The sequence below is a fragment of the Diceros bicornis genome, chromosome 19 (assembly GCF_020826845.1).
Source record: "Diceros bicornis minor isolate mBicDic1 chromosome 19, mDicBic1.mat.cur, whole genome shotgun sequence".
Taxonomy (NCBI): Eukaryota; Metazoa; Chordata; class Mammalia; order Perissodactyla; family Rhinocerotidae; genus Diceros; species Diceros bicornis.
In genome coordinates, this window is record NC_080758.1 from 21,693,420 (window position 1) to 21,717,773 (window position 24,354).

Here is a 24,354-nt window from a genome sequence, read left to right on the forward strand (position 1 = left end):
ACTGATGCAGCCTAAATAACAAAAATAATTTGATCCAATTTATCCCTTGCGAGAATCCCAGCAAAGGGAAAGCCTCAGTAAACTGAAACGGTTAGAGTTGGAGAGTCACACAGCATCACAGCTATTTACACCACTGGGCAGTTATCATGGGGCTGTGTGTACCCCAAAGGCAAGAGGAAACAGGGGCTCAGGGGAAGCCTGAAGGAGAAAGAAAACAGTTTGTACGCACAAGAGAAGCAAAAAAGCCAAGAGAAAAAGAGCCAACAGATGACAGAGCAGCTTGTCCCAAGGCTGTCCTGATCCCTCCTCGTCATGAGCACTGGTTGTTCACTGCTGCTTGGAGCCCGATGAGACCTCTCTATCATCACACAACAACTCCTCTTTTTCACCTGTGCTTGCTTAAGCAGGTCCCTATTCCTTCCATCCAAAAGAATCCTGACTAAAATACTCAAATCTTTCAGCTCAAGATGGAAGATCAAGCCTGAAGAGATTAGTTAATAGTAAAGAAACGGGAAAACATTATCCAAGAACTAACCCTCAAAAAAGATTCCAGGACTAGAGTTTTACTGGTGATTTATTTCAAACTCTTAAGAAACATAAAACTTTCATGCGACAGAGCATAGAAAAGGATAGGAAGTTTCTTATTCTTTTTTTTTTAAGTTACCAAAACATAAATTAGCCAAAAACTAGAACTAGAGACAATTTGGAAAAACATCAGAAGAATAGCATTCCATAACCAAGCAGAACTTTTCTCTCAGGAATGAAGGATGGCTCAATATTGCACAATAAATTAATATATCACATCAATAAGTAAAAGAAGAAAAGCCACTTAATTGCTTAAATGGATCCCAAAATACAATTTGAAAAAAAGTTCAGTACTATTCTTGATTTTATATATATTTTTAAATTTTACATTTTGTAACTGCTTAGGAAACCAGGATAATAAAAAAGAATAAACATCTACTATCAACAACCAACATATCACTCAAAAATTCATGTAGTAGAGACACTCCAATGAAAATTAGAACAAAAAAAAGGATGTCAAAACAGTATCATTTTAAATCAACAGTGTTCCAGAAGTCCTGATAAATGCAGTAAAATAATATACAGAAATAATTATAACAATAATGGCAACTTTTCAAGCACCTACCACATGTTAGACAGTATACTGTTTTACATGGTTTTTCTTCAATTTTTATAACAAGATGGATACTATTATTATCCCCATTTTATAGATTAAAAAGAGACTGAGACTCAGAGAGACTACACTGTTAGCTCAAGTTCACAAAGAAAAAAGTAGTAGAACTACAACTCATGTACAGGTCTTACTGCAACCAAAGCACTTCTAATTAATCACCATGTATGAATTACTGGAAAGGAGACACGTCTTATTTGTAGATCTGTGTCCATTATATTAGAAATCTCAAAAGAATCAGTGAAATACTCAGAGCTCTTTTAAATTCCCAAATATAATATACAAAAATAAAGTAAAAGATTTTCTTTACAGCAATAGCCATTTACAAGATACAATAGCAGAAAAAAGTTAACCTTTCACAACATCAGCAATACCTAGGAACAATGGTAAAAGAAATATGCAGATCTTTATGAAGAAAACTACAAAACATTTCTGTAAGACATTCAAGATTCTAAAAAAGAAAAATACATGGGCCAGTCCCGTGGCTTAGTGGTTAAGTGCGCACACTCCGCTACTGGCGGCCCAGGGTTCGGATCCCGGGTGCACACCAACGCACCACTTCTCTGGCCATGCTGAGGCCGCGTCCCACATACAGCAACTAGAAGGATGTGCAACTATGACATACAACTATCTGCTGGGGCTTTGGGGAAAAAAAAAAGGAGGAGGATTGGCAATAGATGTTAGCTCAGAGCTGGTCTTTCTCAGCAAAAAAAAAAAAAGAGGAGGGTTAGCATGGATGTTAGCTCAGGGCTGATCTTCCTCACAAAAAAAAAAAAATTAATTAAAAAATTAAAAAAGAAAAACACATACTCTTAGAAAGGCAGACGCAATATATTAAGATATCAGCTTTTCCTAAATATAAATATAGGCTTAATACAGCTCTCATCTTTGGCAGAGTCTGGCTGGCTGTTCACTAGTTTCTCTTTTCCTCCTACGTTGTCTTGCAATGAAGTGTGGTGTGTGTCTGAGTTCTGGCCAATGGAATATGCATAGCAGCAATTTACTTCACTTCAAGGCCTGGTCCATAAAAACCTCCCACAAAAGTTTCCTTGCTCTCTCTTCTCCATCTTCTAGCCAGATACAGAGGCTCCTGCTTATAAAGTTGAGGACCTAATAAACCCACATGTTGAAGAAGGCAGCACCTCTGCCAGCCTGTGCCCCTGAACAACCATGTAAGCAGAGCCACTTCCTACCCTAGACTTTATGAAACTTATACTGTACTAAGCCAGTAAGATTTTCAGGTTCATCTGCTAAAGCAGGACATGTTCCTTACCCTAATAAATACACAATCTAAACCCCAAAAGTTTTTGTGGGGCTTTTCTGTTTGCTTGTGTTTTGTAATTTTTCAAATTGATTCTAAAATTCATCTGAAATGTTAAACAGGTAAGAAGAGATAAAAAAAAATTCTAAGAAATGGAAAAAGGGAAAAAGACATTAGGCCTACCAAATATCAATAACTATTATAAAGTTCAAATAATTAAAAGTATGAATCTCATATAAGAATAAATGAAAAGATTAATGGAAGAATACTCAACCCAAAGACAAAACCTGGTATATATTAAAAGGAACTTAATGTCACAAAGGAAACAAAGTCAGAAGACATAAGAGGTGCATACCTATCTGACCAAGAACACAGAAAGACTTTCTAATTGTAAAGGAAATAGAACTGATCACAGAAAAAGACAGATTAAAAAAAAACCTGAAAGATGAAGAACACAAACTACAATCTGAAAAAAAAAGATAGAAAATGGTTAACATCCCTAATTTATAGAAGGTCATACAGAGTAATTTAGAATCACTAACACACAAACAGAAAAATGAGGCTAATCAAACCCAAAAGAGAAGATATGCAAGGAAATGGCTTAAGAATCACAATAGTACACAACAGAACAAAAGTTCCACAGAGCACAAAGATGGGGCTAGTAGTGAGAATGGTAGGAAGTGATGAAACAGAACTGAATAGAATTACTATAAAGAAAGAGATAGCAGGAAGCAGCAATTTATCCCTCTCTGAAATTTCAGGGTGTATCCCTCAGTGAAATTTTAAACAAGGCTACTAGAGGTCCTCAGAGCCAGAGTGACTAGTCAGTGCTGGTCACAGAGAGGAGCAAGGCAGTCTTCAGTCCCCACAGAATGTGACAAAGTCCTGGGAGAAATATCATCATTCCTGCTGCCACAACAGGCAAGAGAACAAATGCTTCATCTACCCCAGGGGACAAACTCCTAGAAAGTGCAGACCAAGAGCAACTGATGATAGCCTGACCCTGCTAGGACAGGGAGAGCAGGAGGCACTTGACGGAGATGTGCACGTGGTCCAATCTGGTTCCATCTGACAACGGTGCTTAGCAGCCACACTCTGAACTCCAGCAAGAGTTACAGCATGGTTCCTGCCCTAAGACACTTACTGGATAAAGAGCACATGAAACACTAACATAACAGTACCTTAACATATGTAAAAAGCGAAACCATGTCTGTGCAACACACTCATTATCCATTTCAGCAGGGATCAGACTGGCATCTTCATCAGGAACTTTAAATGGAGGAAATGATGGACCATATGTAAAGCGTAGCAATCTAGAAAATAAAAAATGCACACCCCGAAGTTCATTTCCTACCAGAATGAAAGATACACTTCAGCATTAAAATATAAGAGAAAATAGATGAAATGTGTATTATATCTCATTGAAGTGAATAAGACAAATAAAAACACTTGTTTATAAAACAGACAAACTAGAAAGGGATTTCCAGTTTTGTAAAAGATTTAAAAAAAATTTTTTAAGACTTAAATAATTTATATATTTAAATAATTAATATTCATAATTTAGCCACATATTTATATATTTATATTTTATGTTATAGAATTATGTACTATAAATAATTTTATAAATTTACATATTTAAATTTCCAAATTTTAATTTATAAATTAAATATATTTACATAAATTTTAATATTATATATAGCTTTATAATATATGTAATATGCAACATATACTATTTATAATATAACAATTTTATAATATATAAATTACAAATCATATAAAATTACAACATATAAAATTATAAATTTTTATATTTTGTTATATAATTTATAAAAAAATTTATTTATAAACAATTACAAATAACATAATAAATTATTTAAATAAAACAGATATTTATATAATTATAAATTTAGTCATATAAAAATTATAATATGAATAATTTATTTTAAAAAATTCCTCCCACTGCAAACTCCTTCAACACAATTAAGCTATAATTTATTCATAATAATATCTGCTATATAACTTTACATGAGGTTTAGAATTTATGGTGTACCTTAAAAATAATTCAATTCCACAATTCAATTACTTAACAGTAATATTCCAAATGTATTAAAACTGTTCAAAGACCCTTGACTCAATTATTCTACATCTAGGGATTATATCTTAATGAAATAACCAGAAACACACAAAGACTATGTATAAAGTATTCATACCAACAATATTTTTGAAGTAAAACATTAAGAACAACATAAATATCAAAACAGGGAAATTATTAAATGAATTTTAATTCCATTTATATAATGAAAACCTAAAAAGCCATTAAAAATATGATCTCAAGATCTATTTAAGAATGAAAAAAGGCATATATAATTAATGTGACAAGAATCAGACATCAAATGGAAAAAGCAGATAATACTATCTAGAATAATCTCAAATTGATTTTTTAAAAAAGAGAACTAAATGGAAAAAAATACATTAAAATGTTAACACTGATTATCTGTAAGTGATAGATATTTCCCCCTACATCTTCCAAATTTTCTATCATAAGCATGTATTCTTTTATAATCAAGATAAGAAGAAGTACTATTTAAAAATAGGTTCATAATACTGACATTCACCAAGATATACCAGAATCAACAAAATATTCCAAACCTTCACCTTTTAGTTTAAATGATGATAAAGATATAAACATTTTATTAATTTAGAAAAACACCAATGTACCTTCCAATATACAATACCACCTACAAATTATCTGTCTCCCCCCTCTACACCTTCCCCCAATCAAACCTGAATTAGCTCAAGTCTCTAGATCTAACTACCAGTTGACAGGAAATACAGGGGACAGAGGAAAATGTTAACAGAACTAGGACATAAGCAGAAAAGTCCAGAATGTAAAATACTCTGTAAGACAACCCAGTTTCTTCAACAACAAAAAAACAGCAAGGAAATAAAAACGAAAGAACAGGAAGCTATAGTTTAAAATAAGCGTAAGAAACATGTCATGTCTGACATGCAATGTCTGAACCTCTGTTTTCTGATTCAATGGAATGAACTGTAAAAAGAAAAAAATTGAGACATTCAGGGAAATTTGAACATTGAATGGCTAACTGATATTAAAGAATTGTTAAACTTTTTTTAGGTGTGATAACGGTATTGTGATTATGTTTAAGAAGAATAATCATCTTTTAGAGTTTAGGTATTAAAATATGTAGGGTTGAAATGAAAAACAAGTCTGAAAAAAATGAAGCCTAAGAGTTTACTCATAGAATAGTGATGGAATTATACATAAATGGTAAAATTATTAACATAAAAAACTGCCTACTTGCTTATAACATAGCATGTTATAGTATGGTCCTGTTTCTGTAAAATTATGTATAAACATATATAATAGGATTTTTGGTGAACTTAACTTTTTCTGTATACCTTTCTATGGTTTGTTTTTCTAAAATGATGAATATTTTAACAATCAGAATAAGAGTGGGATTTTGGTGGGGGAAGAGTTAGGGCACAGAATTTATCTGCTTCTCCAAGATACTTGCTTAATCTGAAAGGTCCTATATTAGACAGGCACTAGCCAAACTGCTATATCTATTTTTTAAAAGTGGCTTGATTCTGCATCTAAAGTACAGTAATAACACACGCAGGATACAGGCTTTTTACAATGTATTCCATGAATCCCAGAAAAACACAGAACTAGGGGAAAGCTGCCTAAGGCCAGATGGATGAAGGAAAGCAAGTCAATGATGGTAACCTACCTTGAAGTAAGCGCACAGATGACCTTGCTCCACTGCTCCACCACTGCTGGGTGGTGCCTCCAGTTAGCCACCATCTCCTTGGCTGTTTTCCAATATGGAGGTGTTGGGAAGCACCGAGTACAAGCTAGTAACCAAACCTCAAAGAGAACACCAATCAACTTCTCTGCTAGATTCTCAGCAATGCCACCTTACCAATAAAAAGAAAGCACATCTTTGGTATACTTATTTTTAAAGAAAAATTTTTAATTCACTGATTTGGAGAATTGGTCAAAAAATTAAAATAAATGCAATGTTAAGTTTTGAATAGTTTGAATAAGTTTCAAATAACCATTTAACAGTAAGAATGAGAAACTATTCGTAGGCGCCCCTATGAAGGAAACTATGGATCAACCAATGATCAGGTGGAAAGTTTTCAAGTTACTCTGTTCGGTTCTTATCAAAGATAATCTTCCAGCAAGTAGGACAGGAGCACAGAGGGAAGAAGGGAAAAGATGGGTGTCTATGATGAGTGACTGCTATGAGTCAGTTTCTGTGCCACGTATTAACACACATGACTTCACATAATCCTCACAGTAACTCTGCAGGATACATATTTATAACACCTATTACCAATTATCAATTAAACCTATTTTGAAGATGAGAAAACTTAGGTTCAGGAAATTTAAGTAACTTGCCCAAGTTCACACAGCCAGTAAGTGAAGGGATCAGAACAAACAGCCAAGTCTTTCTACCTCCAAACTTGGTTACAAAATGCTTCAGGTGTTTGAAAGCCACCCTTAAAGGGAGAGGGAGACAAAGAAGAGAGCAAAAGGACTGGTGCTGGGCAGGACAGAGCCTCAACCATGAAAACAGAGCTGTTGCTCTGTTCTGAGCCCTGGAACTAGGAAGAAAAGCAGTGGTCTGTACTCTGCATAGCTCCACAAGGCAAACTTCGGACCAGTACGAAAAGGTATAAGGATGCATATTTCAAATGAGCAAAAATAAAGTTTCAACAATAATGAGCCCCAGAAGGGGATGAACTGCCTGCTTTGTGTTGCTAAGATTCCTGGCATAGGGAGTGTGTAGCAGAGTGCCAATGAATTAATGACTGGCCAGCTATCGTCAATACCAGATAGGTATTCCTATTATGGGGTCCTTTTTAACACTAAAATTCCATGATTCCTTTTAGATATTTTCCTGGATACTGCATTTGTGTGAGAGCACAAGCAGACTCACATGTGTGTTAGTAAAGAGACTACACAGATGAATAAGCAACATGGGAACTTGGAACTAGACTATTAACTTACAGTCTGTGTACAGTGTGCTGTAACATACAAAGCAGGGCTTCTAAAATACACTCTAAAGTCCTATAAAATTAGAGGCTTTTTAACGGTTAGGTAATGAAGGGCATACTGTCATAATTCCAAACAGAACACTTTAAGACTTTGTAGGTTTCATTTGCTGAACAAAATATCTTCTGTAGCTATCAAGTTTTCAGAGTCTACTTTGATAACTACTTTGTAATCAGGTACACTATCTATAGGCTCTAATTTAATTAATTAGTTGTTTCTTATATAGGCTCTATCCTCATATCCTAAACAAGCTACTCTACTGCTCCTGTCATTACCAAACGTATTAACTCACTGAGTGCGTCACTGAAGGTAAAATAACTTGATATTACGCCTTTCAGGGTTTCCAATCTAAGAATTGTTACCCTTGATTTGTCAACTGTTGTGCCAAAATTTAAATTCCCACTGAGTCTACTACTCATTGAGTTTAAAAGTGAACTATATTTGAAGCTCAGAAATAAATTAGAAAAAAAAATAAACAAACCTTGAACAGTTGGCGGGGCTAGAAGTATGTCATTAATCTGCAGAAGAAACAACAGTAAGACTTCCCAGGTTTCTCGGGCCATAATGGATGACTCACGGGCCAGTTTCTGAATGGCTCTCAGGACCTGTAAGCATAGTCGAATCTGACTGGAGCCCTGTTCCTGTCTGAAGAAGACAGACAGATATCACTGACAAGCCTTGAGGAGAGAAAGCACAGCTTAAGGACCGGCAACTTATGGATACAGCAAGCAATGGTCCAATGACACTCTCTAACAGCATCAACCAGACAGGACTAGGTACACTCTCTTCAGTTAAAAGCCACTTCTTCCCCATCATAAAGTTCAGCACTCTGGGATCTCAACCTACCACTCCTATGAGAGCTTGAAAAGTTCCTGGGGTGTGTGCGGGGGGTGAGGGGGATACTAGAATGTAAGCTTCACCTCTGGATTTTCCAAGTCTAAAATGTGCCTGGCACATAATAGGCACTTAATAGGTTTCTGCTGAGTGAATGAATAATACACACAACCACTTCTGCTGCTCACGCTGAAGCAGAATGGCCTTTGTATTCTTTTTAAATTTTTTTACACACATTCACAAGAATTCTACACGTGATTTCATAGTGCTCACAGGCCCTTTGAAGCTAATGTCTGCTAGAGAAGAGCCTATGGACCCAATGGAATATCCTAACAGGTCCCCAAACTGATAGGTATGGGGGCAACTGCCTCAAAAATGAGCACTTGAAGAGGAAGACAGAAGTCCAAGCCCCAGCCCTTATTCCCACTTTCCAAAGTGGACCACCTGAGAATTTTGAGAATAGAAAACCCACTGCATTAGCAAATGGTGAGTTGGCCTCCACACCTCCTATGTAAAACCCAAGACAAGTAACTAATATTGTTGAAATAAATCTTGTGGACAAATTTCTATATAGTATGACTTATGTCACAAAGAACTGGTAAAAACATGTCTAAATCAGAGTAGGGAATATCAGAGCCTCCTCAGAAAATCCAGAAAATGAAGTGAGTGCCCTTAGAACTCCCACCCTAACATTAGGATAGAGATTCTCAGATTCTGGGCCATGATCCAGAAAACCAGACACTTACCCTGGAGTTGCAAACAAATGACACCACTAAGTTTTCCCTAAAGAAGTAAGACCTAAACCAAAATGATGAGACATTCATCTAGGAAAAGCCAAGAGCCCCCAAGAGCAGGGAGGTGTCCCACATTCAGCTGGAGGTAAATCCAGTACATGAGAAGTTGTGAGGCTCCAGCTTCTGTCTGTTGCTCTGGCTACTTGAAGAACAATAAGAAATTATATAATAGCCCCAAACCTCATCTAGCCATATGAGAGAAAGCCCAGATTAAGAAATAAAAATACCAATAGTGGTCCTGGGGCTGACATTCTTCCAAGCTAGCAACAACACTGCACGCCTCCCAAACGGTAACCTAGGCCTACCCACCATTTCCAGGTACCTGCCCAGTGGCAGGAAAGGAAACATCTACTCCCTCACTCAAAAGGCCTAAATTCAGGAACAGTGTCCAAGTTTCTAAAGCTAAGAAAAACAACATAATCTTTACTAAAAAATAAACAGAAAGGTTTAAACACCAGAGATTTTTCTTTCCTCCTAATATTTTCAAAAGCAACGTGTGATCTTCAGAAAAACTGTTCTAGAACAGGGGCTGGTAAACTATGGCCCATGAGTCAAATCTGGCCTGCCATCTGTTTTTGTAAATAAAGTTTTATTGGAACACAGCTATGCTCATTCATTTATATATTGTCTATGGCTGCTTTCTCTACACCAGCAGAGCTGAGTAGTTATGACAGACACCCTATGGCCCACAAAGCCTAAAATATTTACTATCTGGCTCTTTACAAAAAAACTTTGCCAACCACTGCTTTAGAAGAATATCACGTTTTTTTTAAAGTACAGTATATCTGAGCAATGAAAACTCTAATCAATTTTAAAAGATGGTTCACTTTTCACTCAATTATGAAAATAAAAAAGAAATCAAACTGATAGACACTCTGCCTTAATTTCTAGCAAAGTGGTAAGGCAGTTTCCTCCATTTTGAGTGTCACTTTTTATAAAAACAACTAATTAAGTAAACTTGATGACTATTTTGTAAATTATCTGAATCAAATAAAAACCGAAACTTCCAATAACGGGAGATGAGATCATAACTCCCAATATTAGCACTGAAAATATTCAGCTCGCTAAGACATTATGGGCCAGGAGAACTCTAATACTCAGTTCAGTACACTCTCAGAAGTACGCACACACACTTTTGAGAAAAGAAGCTAATTACCAAAGAGTAAAATGAACAATTTATAAGGTAGTCATGTTTCTCAAAGACAAAAGCAAAAACAAAAGCCTAATTAACTCAAATGCCATTGATTTTTTTCATCAATATAAATTAACTAAGCACTGAGAGGTAGTAGGAGTACAAAGAGCTGAGACATAGTGACAATACTACTCACAAGGCTGCCCCATGCACAAAGAAAAAGCCCAATAAATTAGTCTCCTAAATGGGATGACAAGAAAGCATTAAAATCATTACAGTAGTCCCCCTTATTTGAGGGATATGTTCCAAGACCCCAGTGGATGCCTGAAATCATGGATAGTACTATATGTACTATGTTTTTTCCTATATATACATACCTATGATAATATTAGGCACAGTAAGAGATTAATAACAATAACTAATAATAAAGAGAACAATTATAACAATGTACTGTAGTAAAAGTTACCATACATCTTAGCAACCTCAGCATACAATTTTTTTTCTTTCATTATTAAGTTGAGAACGTTCACCTTTTCACTTAACGGAAGCACTTTACAGCTTCTCTTTGGCATATTTGAGTTACCGGTATCACTACTCCTGCACTTTGGGGTCATTAAGTAAAATAAGGGTTACTTGAACACAACCACTTCAATACCACAACAGTCGATCTGATAACCAAGACGGCTAAGTGACTAACAGGCAGGTAGTGTATAGAGTGTGGATACGCTGGACAAAGAGATGATTCAGTCCTAGGCAGGACAGAGCGGAATGGCGCAAGATTTCATCATGCTACTTAGGATGGCACGCAATTTAAAACTTATGAATTGTTTATTTCTGGAATTTTCCATTTAATATTTTCAGACCTCGGTTGACCATGGGTAACTGAAACCATGGAAAGCAAAACCACGGATAAGGGAGGACTACTGTATACCATTTTAGAAGAACCTGCTTAGCCTGCTTAGTAATATGCTAATTACTTCCAACTATTTCCTGTTATTATTTCCATTTGAAATCAATAAATATGAGCAATCAGCATTTAATTCACACCTAAGGTGATACCAGTATTGCGCCAGGTACTGGAAGCCCAAACTATATACAACCCGTTCCTGTGCTCAAATTGGTTAGAAGAGGAAATGAGACATACACATTTTAAAAGATCAGCAATAAAACAATGGAGAGATATAAGAGTGACACAGGAGTAGCCTATAGGTTCAGAGAAGGCGTGCTCATTGTGGGCCTGAACGGTCACATAAGGCTTCTCTTCACAAGGCAGAATTTAAGATGAATCAACAAGAGTAAGATGTGGACAGCTAGGGGAGAGAGAGGAGGAGGAAGACAAAAGGGTAGGCAATGATGGGGAAGATCTTTAAGGAGTCGTAGGGGAATGTTTAATTTATGAGTCTGACCAAAGAGCGGGCTCATGCAGAATTAGTGGCAGCTAATCTGGTTAGGGGCCAGGTTACAGCAGGCACTTCACACAAGGTAAGGACTTTACACTTGTTCCTACAGACCAGAGTTCTTAATGGAGATTTTTCTTTTTAAATTCAGGTTTTCCAAAGTAATCTTCCTTCTAAACTTAAAAAGCTAAAATTTACAGAGCTTGTTTTTGGATGATTCAAAGTCCCTCAGCATCTAATAGACCAAAAGCTCTAATCAGAACTTTTCCAAAAAGAGGGAAGCCCCCTTGCCCCTTTCTCAAAAACTAGCTGAAAACAGATTTTTCTTACAGGAAATTCCTAAAAATCGGTAAGAGACTAATGCTTTCTTCTCCATTATTTTCTATATTTCCCAAATCCTTTTAAGAACATATAATTCTTTCAGAATCGGAAAAAAAATTTAAGCACAAGTAAGGCACATGTCTTACATTATGATATTTAAGGTCTTTGCCTCAGAAGATAGGAAAAAAAATCAGTAACAAACTGTCAGGAGTAATCTTTTGGCCTACTACAAATATGCCCATAATAATTTCAGTCTGCTTACTTCAATGTCTTCATTCTCTCATAGGAAGGATTCGTTTTAAGGCAGAAGACTTAGTTGCCTTGAGCTTAAGTGAAGCCAAAAATTATGACAGGCAAACGTATGTTTTTTTGAGTGGAAGGGAAAGGGGTCACAGTATCTTAACATCCAATCGCTATCAGATCTTAGAAGCAAAGCCAAAAGCCTTTAAAATGAACACATACTTGTTAAAAATTTCTAGTAAACATTATATAAGACCACCTCTCCTATCATTCATATTAACATACTCTTTAATTGAATGAGTAATGAAAGTTACTGTTCAAAGGGCTAATAACAAAATCAGCTCCTATGAAATAAAAAAGTAACATTTATGAATATTTTATTATGATCTTGATAACAGGCCAGATGAACTGGTATAGCTTACCTTGGTACAAAAAGATTTTGCAGGTGTTTTAGTATACTTTGAACATATAGATTAGGCTCTTTAATAACTGGCAATGGAATAGAATCTTTCGGCAACACTAAAGCCATAATCCAGTCTGTATATACATCAACACAATATTTTACAGTTTCTCCATCCAATGGAAGGGTCAGTCCATAGCAAATTACTTCCATGGTCCATTTTACCTAAACAAAAGAAAATACACATATAAAATTATCACACATCCCTATCTATATCTCAGTAGACTGATTTAAAATATTAACCTCTTTTATTGCCAAAAACCTCTCAATTGACACCATATTCATCTCAACATACATATCAGATTTATTCTAGAGAAAGCACTTTCCAAGTGTAAGACACACTCAGACAGTATTTCCTAGAAAGACTTAAGAAGAAAATAAATTACTTATTTCTAAATATCAAGTCTATGTTGGCTTTTACCCTTGAGACTTTATTATCGTTTGCTCTGTGAAATAAAAAATAAGTACAGGTCATCTTGATTTTCCATAGAGACTGGAAGCACAGAAATAGAAAATTTTAGACATTTTTCTCCACTTAATTTGTATACAGGTACTTGTGCCATTTAGGAAATCATATACATAAATGGGATCACATTTTTTTTCCAGATTATGCAATGTTAACAAACAACAAGAAGGAAGATGAACTGGTCAACTCTTATTTTGTGACTATTTTTTCTGCCAAAGAAAATAATATTTAAAATGTAAGAGGAAGAACAAAAACAGGTGAGAAGGGACTGAAGCTGGGGTAAGATCTTAACAAGGCACTTAGCTGCACTAAAAGAGTTTCAGCCTCTCGACGCATCTCAACCACATCCTAGGGGCTAAGAAAGAACTTGCCTAAGAGACTGCTGAACCACTGCCTGCAGTCATGAAGAATGAACAAGGTGTGATAAGAAAGGGGAAACAGCCCAATTTGCAACAGAGGATGAAACTATATTCTCGATACTGCAGACCGGAAAGTTTAAGTGAATTCCAGATGAAACTCTCGGACAAATTACTAAGAAGATAATCAGTGAGCACTTATAAGGGGAAGTGTGATTACTGGAAACCAGCCTGCTCAAAAAGAACAAGTCATGCCAGACAAGCTTCATTCCTTTATTAACAGGGCTACTATGAAGGCAGCTGACAACTGTATAATCCTGGCAGTTTACGAAGCACTTTCATAAATATCATTTAACCATCAAAATAACCCTGTGTGGAGGCCGGCCCCGTGGCTTAGCCGTTGAGTGCGCATGCTCCGCTGCTGGCGGTCCAGGGTTCGGATCCCAGGCGCGCACCAACGCACTGCTTGTCCGGCCATGCTGAGGCGGCGTCCCACATACAGCAACTAGAGGGATGTGCAACTATGACATACAACTATCTACTGGGGCTTTGGGAAGAAAAAGGGGAAAAAAAAAAAGGAGGAGGATTGGCAATAGATGTTAGCTCAGGGCCAGTCTTCCTCAGCAAAAAGAGGAGGATTGGCATGAATGTTAGCTCAGGGCTGATCTTCCTCACAAAAAAAAAAAAAGAAAGAAAAGAAAAAAAAATCATAACCCTGTATGAGAGGGTGAACTGTACTCACTTTATAGATAAGAAAACTGAAGCTTAGCAAATTAAGCAATTTGGACCAAGTCACTGGTTTGGAAATGGTGGAACTGAAAATTTGAACGCTGGTCTTTCAACTAGAAATCTGAAGCTATTCTCACCATGCCATTAACAGCCTTCTCTGGCAAAGGGGGATCTGGGCTTTAACAGAAATTTGGTCAAATGCAAGATATCCTTGCGGACAAGATGGAGACATATGGTCCAGAGGAAGGGAGAAGGGCTGGATTTATGACTGGTCGAATCACCACATGAGAGACTAACAGTGGATTAATGTACCAAGATCATTTTGGAAGAAAATGCCCAGCGGCATGCCAAAGGCCCTGCCAAGACCTTAATTTAGGGGGAAAAAGAAAAACAGATTAATTGCTGACCATTTGTAGGTATCACAAAGCTAAAAAGGACAGCTAACTTGTTAGAAATTCAGAACTCAAAAAAAACATCAATAGCTTAAAACTAAAGTTGAATCTAACAAGATAAATACACAGATTGAAATTGTTAAGCTCAAAAACAACTACAAAGACTAAGGGTAGAAATTACATAATAGCAATATAACTAATACATAACAACAACAAACGTTAAAGAAACACAGTGAAGCTGTGACAAATTTGTGGGGGCAGGTGGGATTTAGCCACACAAGAGAAAAAATTTCAAAAGAGGTTGCAAGTCCCTAATTATCAGATGAAAGACAAAGGAGAAGATACCTTTGGTGATATCTTCACACATGATTTAATTGTATAATTCTAGAGGGCACTGGATTCAAGGACTATTCTCTCATATCCTTTTGAGGGTGGGAAAGGAGAATAAACAAGGGCTGCACCAGAGCACCTCTATTCACTCACGTGCCATCTCTTCCCAGGAGAAGGCAGCAAGGGATTACAGATATGCCAAGAGGAGAGAGCACCATGGCAAGCGCTGGTCCTCAGGGGTAAGTTTCTGCTAGGGTACTCTGAAGAGAGAAAAACACTCCTCAGAACGAAGGGCTTTGCCCTTCAGCAACCCATGGCCTACGGAGGGGAAATAAACTGCCTCTAGAGCTATAACCTTTAGTCTTACATTTAGAGTATTCTTCCATCTAGATTAAGTCTAGTCTCTCCTTCATGAGAAATCAAAAAGTAACAGAAAAAAAGGGAGGGGAAGTGTCTGAGAAATAGGTAAACCCAAAGCCTGAAGGTTGTATGAACATCCTCAAGCACAGAGACAAAGTTCTAATCCTAATCTTAGCCAGCCTTCATACTAGCAAGCTCCTATATCACTCCATTCTCAAGGCCCCTTCATGACTTCCCACTGGCAACTTAACTTCAGCCCAGTCCCTTGAACCCAAGAACAGAGGACCAGCTCCAGGCCAAGCCACTCCAAGAGCCCCCTATCTTTAGAGATAGCAAACACAACCCCATTTCCAACCACTTGGGCTCGTAGCTATACAGGCTTAGCTGTTCTGCAGCACTTTTAAACCTGGAAGTCAGGTAAGGGTAGGCAGGGGTGGAGCCTCAAGCTCAGTGCTTATGTGTAGCCTGAAAATTTGACACAAGGTAGGCCTCCAGTCAGAGGCCATCTGGAGGTAAGAATGAACACCTTCCAAACACACCTCTGAATAGAAATCTAAAGACTGAGCCTAGAGCTTAAGAGAAAGGGCCTGACATTCAAGTCTGCCTCAGGTACATAGCTCAAGTGGAGAATTAGGTCTGGCTAGTATGGAGTCCCAGCAGCATAATGGTACAACCTATTCCTTATAACTCCCACAAATTCTGAGCCCCAAATCGCAACTCAAATAAGATGAAAATTGAGAAGTCACACTACACTGGGCAGAAATCATTAAAAAGACAACGTTAAGGGGCCAGCCCGGTGGTGCAGTAGTTAAGCTCGGCATGCTCCATTTTGGAAGCCCAGGTTTGTGGATTCAGATCCCAGACGTGGACCTACACTACTCATCAAGCCATGCTGTGGCAGCATCCCACATACAAAATAGAGGAAGATGGGCACAGATGTTAGCTCACAGCCACTCCTCCTCAAGCAAAAAGAGGAAAATTGGCAACAGGTGTTAGCTCAGGGCCAACCTTCTCCACCGAAAAAAAAAAAAGACAACATTAAATAAATTTATATTTAGTAACAAACTTATATTTTCACCCAGTAGAATGAAATGAAGAACCACTTACTTCTTTGTCGGTTTTTAACAAACTCTCACTACCAGCCACTGAAGGGGTGCCTAAGGCCTGCCCAAGAGGATGGACCACTGCGTTTGCTACCTCTCGCCCAACACTCTCTGGATAGCTGTGCAGCACACTGGTGTGACCCTGATCATTCTGAATCACCAAATGCAGCGACCTCCACTCAGAGTACATCGTGCCACTAAAGGACTATCCAAACGGCACCTGAAAAGACAAAACAGAAATTATATGTCAAATTATACCATCGAAAATTACTAAAAGTAAGTAAAACACAGATTTGCCCTACACGGCAAGACAAAGAAGCTGTAAATATATTGCCTCAGGAAGACTGAGAAAAAAATACATCTTAATGTTTTGAGAATGTCCTAAAATAGCCTCATGGTGAGATCTGGGAAAGCAGACCCTGGGAAACATCTGTCCGAGCACCCCCTCAAAACAGCCTTCGGAAGCCCTGGAATGGAGCTGAGGCAGACAGCTACTATGCAGGGGGATAAAATGATCAGATGCGGTGCACTCATGGCATGAGGGAATCTTCCTCATTTTATGTTCCAGGATAGAAAAAGACAGAAGAATGGAGTGCCCTAAGTAGGAAAGGGAAACAAAGGAAGAGGTTACTCTAAGACTCAGATTTTTCAATCAACAGTTTCCGAATACCTATTACACGCTAGAAATGTACCCCTGTAATTTCCCACCACCGTCCTCAAAGCAGACATAAAATTCTTTGAGAATATTTCATTCCCTGCAGCAGTGGCACACAAACTTCTGGTAATGGAACACCTGGAAGTCACAGTGTCCTTCAGAAAGCATATTAAGAGCTGCCACTTACCGAGCATTTACTACATGCTACTCATGCATTCATCAAAACAACTCTATGAATATTAAGTAACGTTATCCCTATTTCACAGATGGAAAAACTGAGGCATAGAGAGGTTTGCTTCTTACCTAAGGCTTCAGAGGTGTAACATCGTGGAGCTGGGTTTTGAACCTACATCTGTTGGGCTCCAGGGACCATGCTCTTAACCACGGCAAGTACTGCCTCTCCCTATCCTATACACATTCTCCATGACATGTACTGCTCCTCCCTATGCTGTATATGCTCCATGAAATGATATCTATGTCTACCATGCAAATGAGAAATTTTAGCCACAGAAAACATATCTGTATGAATGCAATGGAAATATTATAATCATAAATGCCATACTCATGAAGAAAATCAAGGATAGTTAGCCCTTTCCAATTCAATTCTGTTAACTTCCATTTTCTACTTGCTCTGAAATCTGTTTGCCTAGCCAGCAGAGTTTAAGCAAAATACACAGGTACACTTAATCTTTAAAAAGTTCTATCCCTTAAGCAACTTTTTCTTCAAACTGGGAAGAGACTAGCATCGCGTAATTTTATCTTGGAAAACCTCATTCCAGCTCAACAAGTATCAGTGTTTTTCAAGATATGACGTTTGAGAATCACAGGCCTACAGAATAAAGATCAACTTCCTTAGCATGAAAGTCAAAGTCATTCACAGACTGGTCCCAAACTACCTTTCTTTCTCCTTTCCATACAGAGGAACCTACCACCTTCCCTCCCTGCTCCTGTGTACCCTCCTCATATCCTATTCAATCTTCCCAGCTTCTTTGAAGTCTGAAGCACTCTGGGCCCAGGCACCTTTCAGCGACCCTATGAGGTTTGATGTCCTCCTCCTCTACACCAAGAGGCCCTAAAAATGGAAAGGCAGGAAGGATGGACCTGCATCGAACAAGGCACCTACAATTTGAAGGGATGGTAGATGCAACTGACTATTAAAATTGCCCGAGTTTCCCTAGGATTTATGAAGAATCCCCCCAAGGATACCCTGGTGCCCCCCATAAATAAGCACTATCAAAAATGTAAGGGGAAAAGGAAAAGCTCTGATAGGAATCCATCCTCATCTGATGACAACTTATTCCCACACTACACATTTTTTCTCACCTTTTTTTATTAACAGACACATACATACATATATGTCATACATATTTATATAGTATACAATACAGTATAATATATATACACACTATATATAAACAGTCTCCTACATAAATACACGAGAATATTATACTACATGTGTTTTTGTTTTGTTTTAGTGTAGTTTTTTACCCTTTTCATTTTTTGGCTTCAGTTTCTGTCCAAATAGTTCACTCCCCTGGATAGGTAATCCATCTTAACAACCTCACATTTCCTCTTGTATTTTGCTCCACCCTAACTCAATCATATTAAAATAATTTATATACATGCATAGCTAGGTTTGTATACTTTTCTATATATTGTATTTTTCCCAATCAAGAGTATCTCGTGAGTAGCCTTCCAATTAATAATACTCTTTTTAATGGCTGTGTAATATTCCATGACATGGGCATGGCATAATTTATTCAACCAGTTTCCTAATGATGTGCATTTACTTCATTTTCCACTTTTTTGTCACCAGGAAATAATGATGCAATAAACACGGTTGTTCATATATCCTTGAGCAGTGGCATTTTAATTTCTATGGAACAAGTTTCAAAGAGTGAAACTGTTGGATCAAAGGGTATATATATTTTTAATGTTAATAGGTCTTGACAGATTTCTTCCCAAAAAAGCTGTAACAACTCTCACTGACATTAGGAATGGACAAGAGCCCTTCCTCCCTCTCACCCACAGCCTCCTGCCATGAATTAGCTTCCTTCTTTCCTTCCTTTCTTTGCCAGTTTGATAGGTAGTAAGTGAAATTTCATTGTTCTAGCCAAATATTTGCCTTTATTTTATAGCTTCTGGTTTTGAATCTGGCTTAGATGATTTCTCCCTCCCATCTCCTTTATCAGCGTTCTCCAAATTGTGGGTCATGAAACAAATGTAACGGGTAATATTTTTGTTTAATCATGTGGAATAGGATATTAAACAATAGGATATACAATAAAGGCATCCGACACAGTAAAGGTAAGCAATGTTCTGTGACACCTGTTTCACTTTTTATATATGCATATGTTCTGGGTCACAGTGTAAAATACATTTATTATGGGTCAAGGCCCAAAAATCTGAAAATCTATCAGACCTACTTCTATAAGTGGTGTAGGAAAGGTCCAACTGTATTTTCTTCCAGATGTATAGTCATTTGTGCCAGCATTATCTGTTAAAAATACATCCTTTTCCACTGAACTACCAATTTTGTCATATATTAAATTCTCATTTATATAGGAATCTATTTACAAATCTGTTCTGTTTAACTATTTGTCTATTCTTATGCTAATGCCATAGTGATTTAAACTCAGTGGCTTTATAGAATGTTTTAATAACCGGAAAAGAAGCCCCCTCCACCCCTACTACTCTTTTTCAAACCTTTACTGGCTATTCTCAGGCATTTATTCTTCTATATAAAATTTAAGATGATTTTATCCAATTAAAGAAAAAATAAAACTTTGCTAGAATTCTAATTGAAATTGTTTATTCCACCTTCCCAGCCTTCTTCTACTGCCACTTTCCCACACACATACCCCCCTCCCACAAGCTATGGCCCCAAAGAACAACTGTGATCGCTCAAACCCAACAAGTTTTTTCAAACCCTGTATTACTGCTCATGCTACTCCCACTGACTGAACCGCCATTCCCCATCTTGATCCACCTCATGAAGGACTCATCCTTCAAGGCACAGCACAAATGTCCTCTCTTTGGTAAAACTTTTCTTGACTCCTCAAATCACCCCTCCTGCCTGCTGAGTGCCTATTACAGGCTGTTCATATCAAGCTGCACATTAGCTTATCCGTTAGCTGTGTAAAGATATCTTCACCACAAGTCTGTCAACCTTTTTTGAGTGGAAACCTCACTTCCTGAATCTTCAGTTCCTGAATCTTCAGCTCCTGGCACACAGTGGATACTGGATAAATGTTTCAGGATGTCAAGGTTTACCAATGGGAGAAAGGAACATGTTAAAAGGTGTTCCCTTTATTCCACTCAAGTATGTACAAAATTTTGCATGCTGTGTAAAATAAAAACTGAAAAATGTCCATTTGTTTTAAACTAATTAGCAGTAAAAACAAAAAATAGTTGGATGGTTTCCAAATATTTAAGGACTATTTAATTAATATTTAGTGTCCTTTCCAAACAACACATTGTTGGAGAAAAAAATGTTTTAAGAAAAAAAAGAACAAGAAAGCTCTCCAACACCACTGTACTCATAAGAATCATCAAGGTGGCTTCGATTTAAAATACAAACTCCAAGGCCCCATCCCTAGAAACCTCAATTCTGTAAGTCTGGATTGGGGTCTGGGAATCTGCATTTTTAAGAAACAGCTACCACCCCTCCCAATTATGGCGTAAAGACAAGAGTATCGTTCTTTAAAAAACACTGTGAAAGACCAATCAAAACAGATTTAATAGCTCTTAAATTCTTCTTAAAAACTACAAAGTTTTTAAATGTAAGAAATTTTAATTCTTTAAATGTATTAATGTTTAAATGATTAAATGTAAGAAAATGAAATAAATGCTTTCAAGAAACAGGTAAAGTAGTATACTATAGAAAGGATACAATGAAAAAGTTGAATTAAAATATTAAAATATATGTAACAGAAAAAACATGCTAAATTTTACCAAAATACATATAAAACAAAAACATTAAGACAAAGATGTGCATTATAATTACAGGCAAATTAAATAAAACAATGAAGAGAAAATAAACTTTGGAAACAAACATGAAGAAATCAAAGAAACACAAAGTAAAGCAACTAAGGTATCATTTTGTACCTATTAAACTAACAAAAGAAGCGATAAAAACTCAATTCTGATTAGGAGGTAAGGCCAACAGAACACACTCAAGAGTTTAGGGCAACGGTTTTCAATAGAAAAGAACTGCCCCCTAGGGGGCATTTTGGAAATACTAAGTGCACTTTTAGTTAACACAATGATTGCGGTGTGTTATTGGTATTTATGGGCAGAGTCAGGAAATCCAGACATCCTGCAATGCAGGAGACAGTCCTCACAATGAACAATTAGGCTACATTTCACAGGACTTTCAAATGTCTGCCAGAAAATCATCCTGTTATTAATTGTCTAAGCCTAAAAATCTAAGTCCATTTTACACATAAATACAAAATATTTTGTGCTATTTTAATATACACTGAATTTTCAGTAATGCAATTAATCAGGTAAATTGAGGAAAGATTGAACATTTTTATGTATAGACTCTTACCATACCAAGAATTGTTCAGTTTCAGAAAAACCACATCAGCAAAGGCGATGCCACTTGTGGTATCTGAGTTGCCAATACTACACACTGCTGTCAGGAACACTATCACAAGAACTACATATATACTTATTTATCCTTTACTTCAAAATGTCAAATATAAAGAAAAAGTGCCACATTATTGTCTTACTTCTCAACTTATAAGTAGACTCAAGCATCTGACTACTGCATTATGTCCTCTAGTATAGATGTACCTGAGCAATTTTATTGAAATACTAATTTTATTGGAAGGATAGTAATTTATGTTTTTCATTTCTTATCCTTAAAGAGTTTCAGAGATTTTTTTAAAATTCTATGCGTTGATAGGTTATATATTATCTGTTAATTTCAAGATAATAAAGTGGTCATTATCAAATATTAGGTCTGAGAAGGTTGAAAACCACCAGTCTAGGAAACAAACATGCAGTACGTAGTGAAGTGGGTAGAGCGGGTGCTGCGGCAAACTAGAGAATACAGGCTCTCTTTAAACGGCACAGCCACTACTCAGCCCTAGCCAACTATTATCTTGAAGGAATGTAGACCCAGTGTTACCAGCTAATCCAATGTTTCAGGAGACACAGAAAATCTGGACATTTCTGTGAAGCATCCTAGTCACGTACCGCATAACGATGTTTTATAGACCGCATATACGACGGTGGTCCCATAAGATTAGTACCATATAGCCTAGGTGTGTAGTAGGCTATACTGTCTAGGTTTGTGTTAGTACACTCTACAATGTTCACACAACAAAATTGCCTAACGATGCATTTCTCAGAACATACCCATGTCTTTAAGCAATGCATGACTGCGCTCTTTAAATGCTGGCAACTAATTCAAGTTTTAAAAAGCCCAAGTGTGGGCTAAAAAGAACTCATCTGTGGGTCAACTGATGCCTCTGATCAAAGATAACAGCATATGCTAGTTTTGGTACCTGAATTAGCACAATTCTTGCGGGGGAGGGAGGGAGGCATATGCTATAGCTATTGCTGCTCTGGAAGTCACCCCAACCCACCTGTGCTCCAGGGGCTGCCCTTATAACCCAACTATGGAGATCCTATAACTTCATTTTGTTTCATTTTTGTTGCTGTTAGGGGAAAAAAAAGATGAGGGTAGAGTGTAGTGTGACAGATGTGGTAGGGTGACTTCTGTTGAGCCCAGTTTCGTCATTGGCCAGCCTACTCTTAAACACACAAATAAAAACCTCCTCTTGCTGTTGCAGCTCAGCCTGTCCAAAGCAACAAGTCCAGAGATCTCACAGAACATCAATACTTTCAGGAACCAGAACTGCTGCACAGCCTAGGTCCTCCTGGGCAAGGATGTTCATATCTGCATCAACCCCTCGGGACAGCACCATGGCAGAACCTTGTTGAGCCTTGATCGCTAGTCCACTTGCCGTGGAGTTGTCTGTAGCTTTATCCCATCAATAAATTGGCACACTTGTGCTGATGCCATTTTTCTCACCATTCATCCAAGGATAGCATGAATATTTTGCCAATACATAGCAGGAGACACAGTAACATCAGGTGCCCTGACCCAGTAATACCACTTAAATTTATCCTTATAAAACAACTCAATGGAAAAATGCACAAGACATTCACTGTAGTACTGTACATAAGATGGGGAAGTAGGCATATTAACTGTCCATCAATAATGGGATAACTTCATAATTAGGGCATATTAACTCTATATACTATAATGTAGCCATTCAACATAGAGATTAGAAGCATGAAAACATATAGAAGACTGGTTAAGAGTCAGGGCTCTGAAACTAGACTTCTTAGATTCAAATCCCAGCTCCATCACCTGCAAGCTGGTTACTTGCAGCTTGCAAACCTTGCAAAAGTTACTCTACCTCTGTGTCCGAGCATCCTCATCTGTACAATGGGGAAAATAGCCTACTTCAGCGTAGCTGTGGTGATTAGAGAATCAATATATGTAAGATGTTTGGAACATGTCCTAATGGAAGCAAGCAATCAATAAACAATAGCTATTATATGGAGGGAGAAAAAATATATATCATGATTACAACTAGATAAACATATATACGTGACTAAAGATTAGAAAGATCACAGAGAATTGCAAGTAGTTTTAACTGAGTGGTAGAACTGTACAATTTGATGTAATAAGTTTTTATTAACAGATCTTCATGTCATAGAACTAATAAGTATATATCAGCATCTTCAGTATACATATGAACACTGAGACACTGGCAGGAACCACCAAGTTGATTTATTCAATAAATAGTTATTAACCATCTACTATGTACAATGCAGTATTAAGATCACGGAGACAGAAATACAAGTTAGAAAGTTAAAGAGCCAAATGCCATTTAAAAAAAAAGCTATAGGCAAGCTATTGTGGAAGTTCAGAGGACAAAAGATTACTTTTGATTGAAACAAGGGCTGAGCTGGAAAACAACAGGACAAGATCAGGGAAGACTTTAGCACATGGGGCATATGACTTGGGTATTCAAGGAAGGTTACAATTTTAACAGAGATAAGGAAATTGAGTGGATTGAGAGTAAGCAGGGGCAGGTGGAAAAGAAAAGAAAAATATATAAGAGGAAGGGTGCTTGCTTCGAGTAGCAAAAAACAGCACCAGAAACTCAAAACCCAGAGTAGCAGAAAAGAAAGCTTTATATGTAGAAGGTGGTAAGGTTTC

The 24,354-nt window shown here is 37.2% G+C and overlaps 1 protein-coding gene across 5 annotated transcripts in view; it reads right to left on the bottom strand.

Moving 5' to 3' along the window:
- Positions 1-24,354, bottom strand: part of RALGAPB (Ral GTPase activating protein non-catalytic subunit beta) — a 90,400-nt gene that overhangs the window by 60,696 nt on the left and 5,350 nt on the right. For all 5 annotated transcript variants that reach the window (XM_058562711.1, XM_058562710.1, XM_058562707.1 and 2 more), the window contains 5 exons: positions 16,458-16,673; positions 12,680-12,882; positions 8,021-8,184; positions 6,209-6,395; positions 3,638-3,769 (listed from right to left, as the gene is read on the bottom strand). In XM_058562711.1, the coding sequence (XP_058418694.1) occupies positions 3,638-3,769; positions 6,209-6,395; positions 8,021-8,184; positions 12,680-12,882; positions 16,458-16,643 (872 nt within the window). In that variant the 5' untranslated portion in view covers positions 16,644-16,673. The remainder of the gene's footprint in view (positions 1-3,637; positions 3,770-6,208; positions 6,396-8,020; positions 8,185-12,679; positions 12,883-16,457; positions 16,674-24,354) is intronic.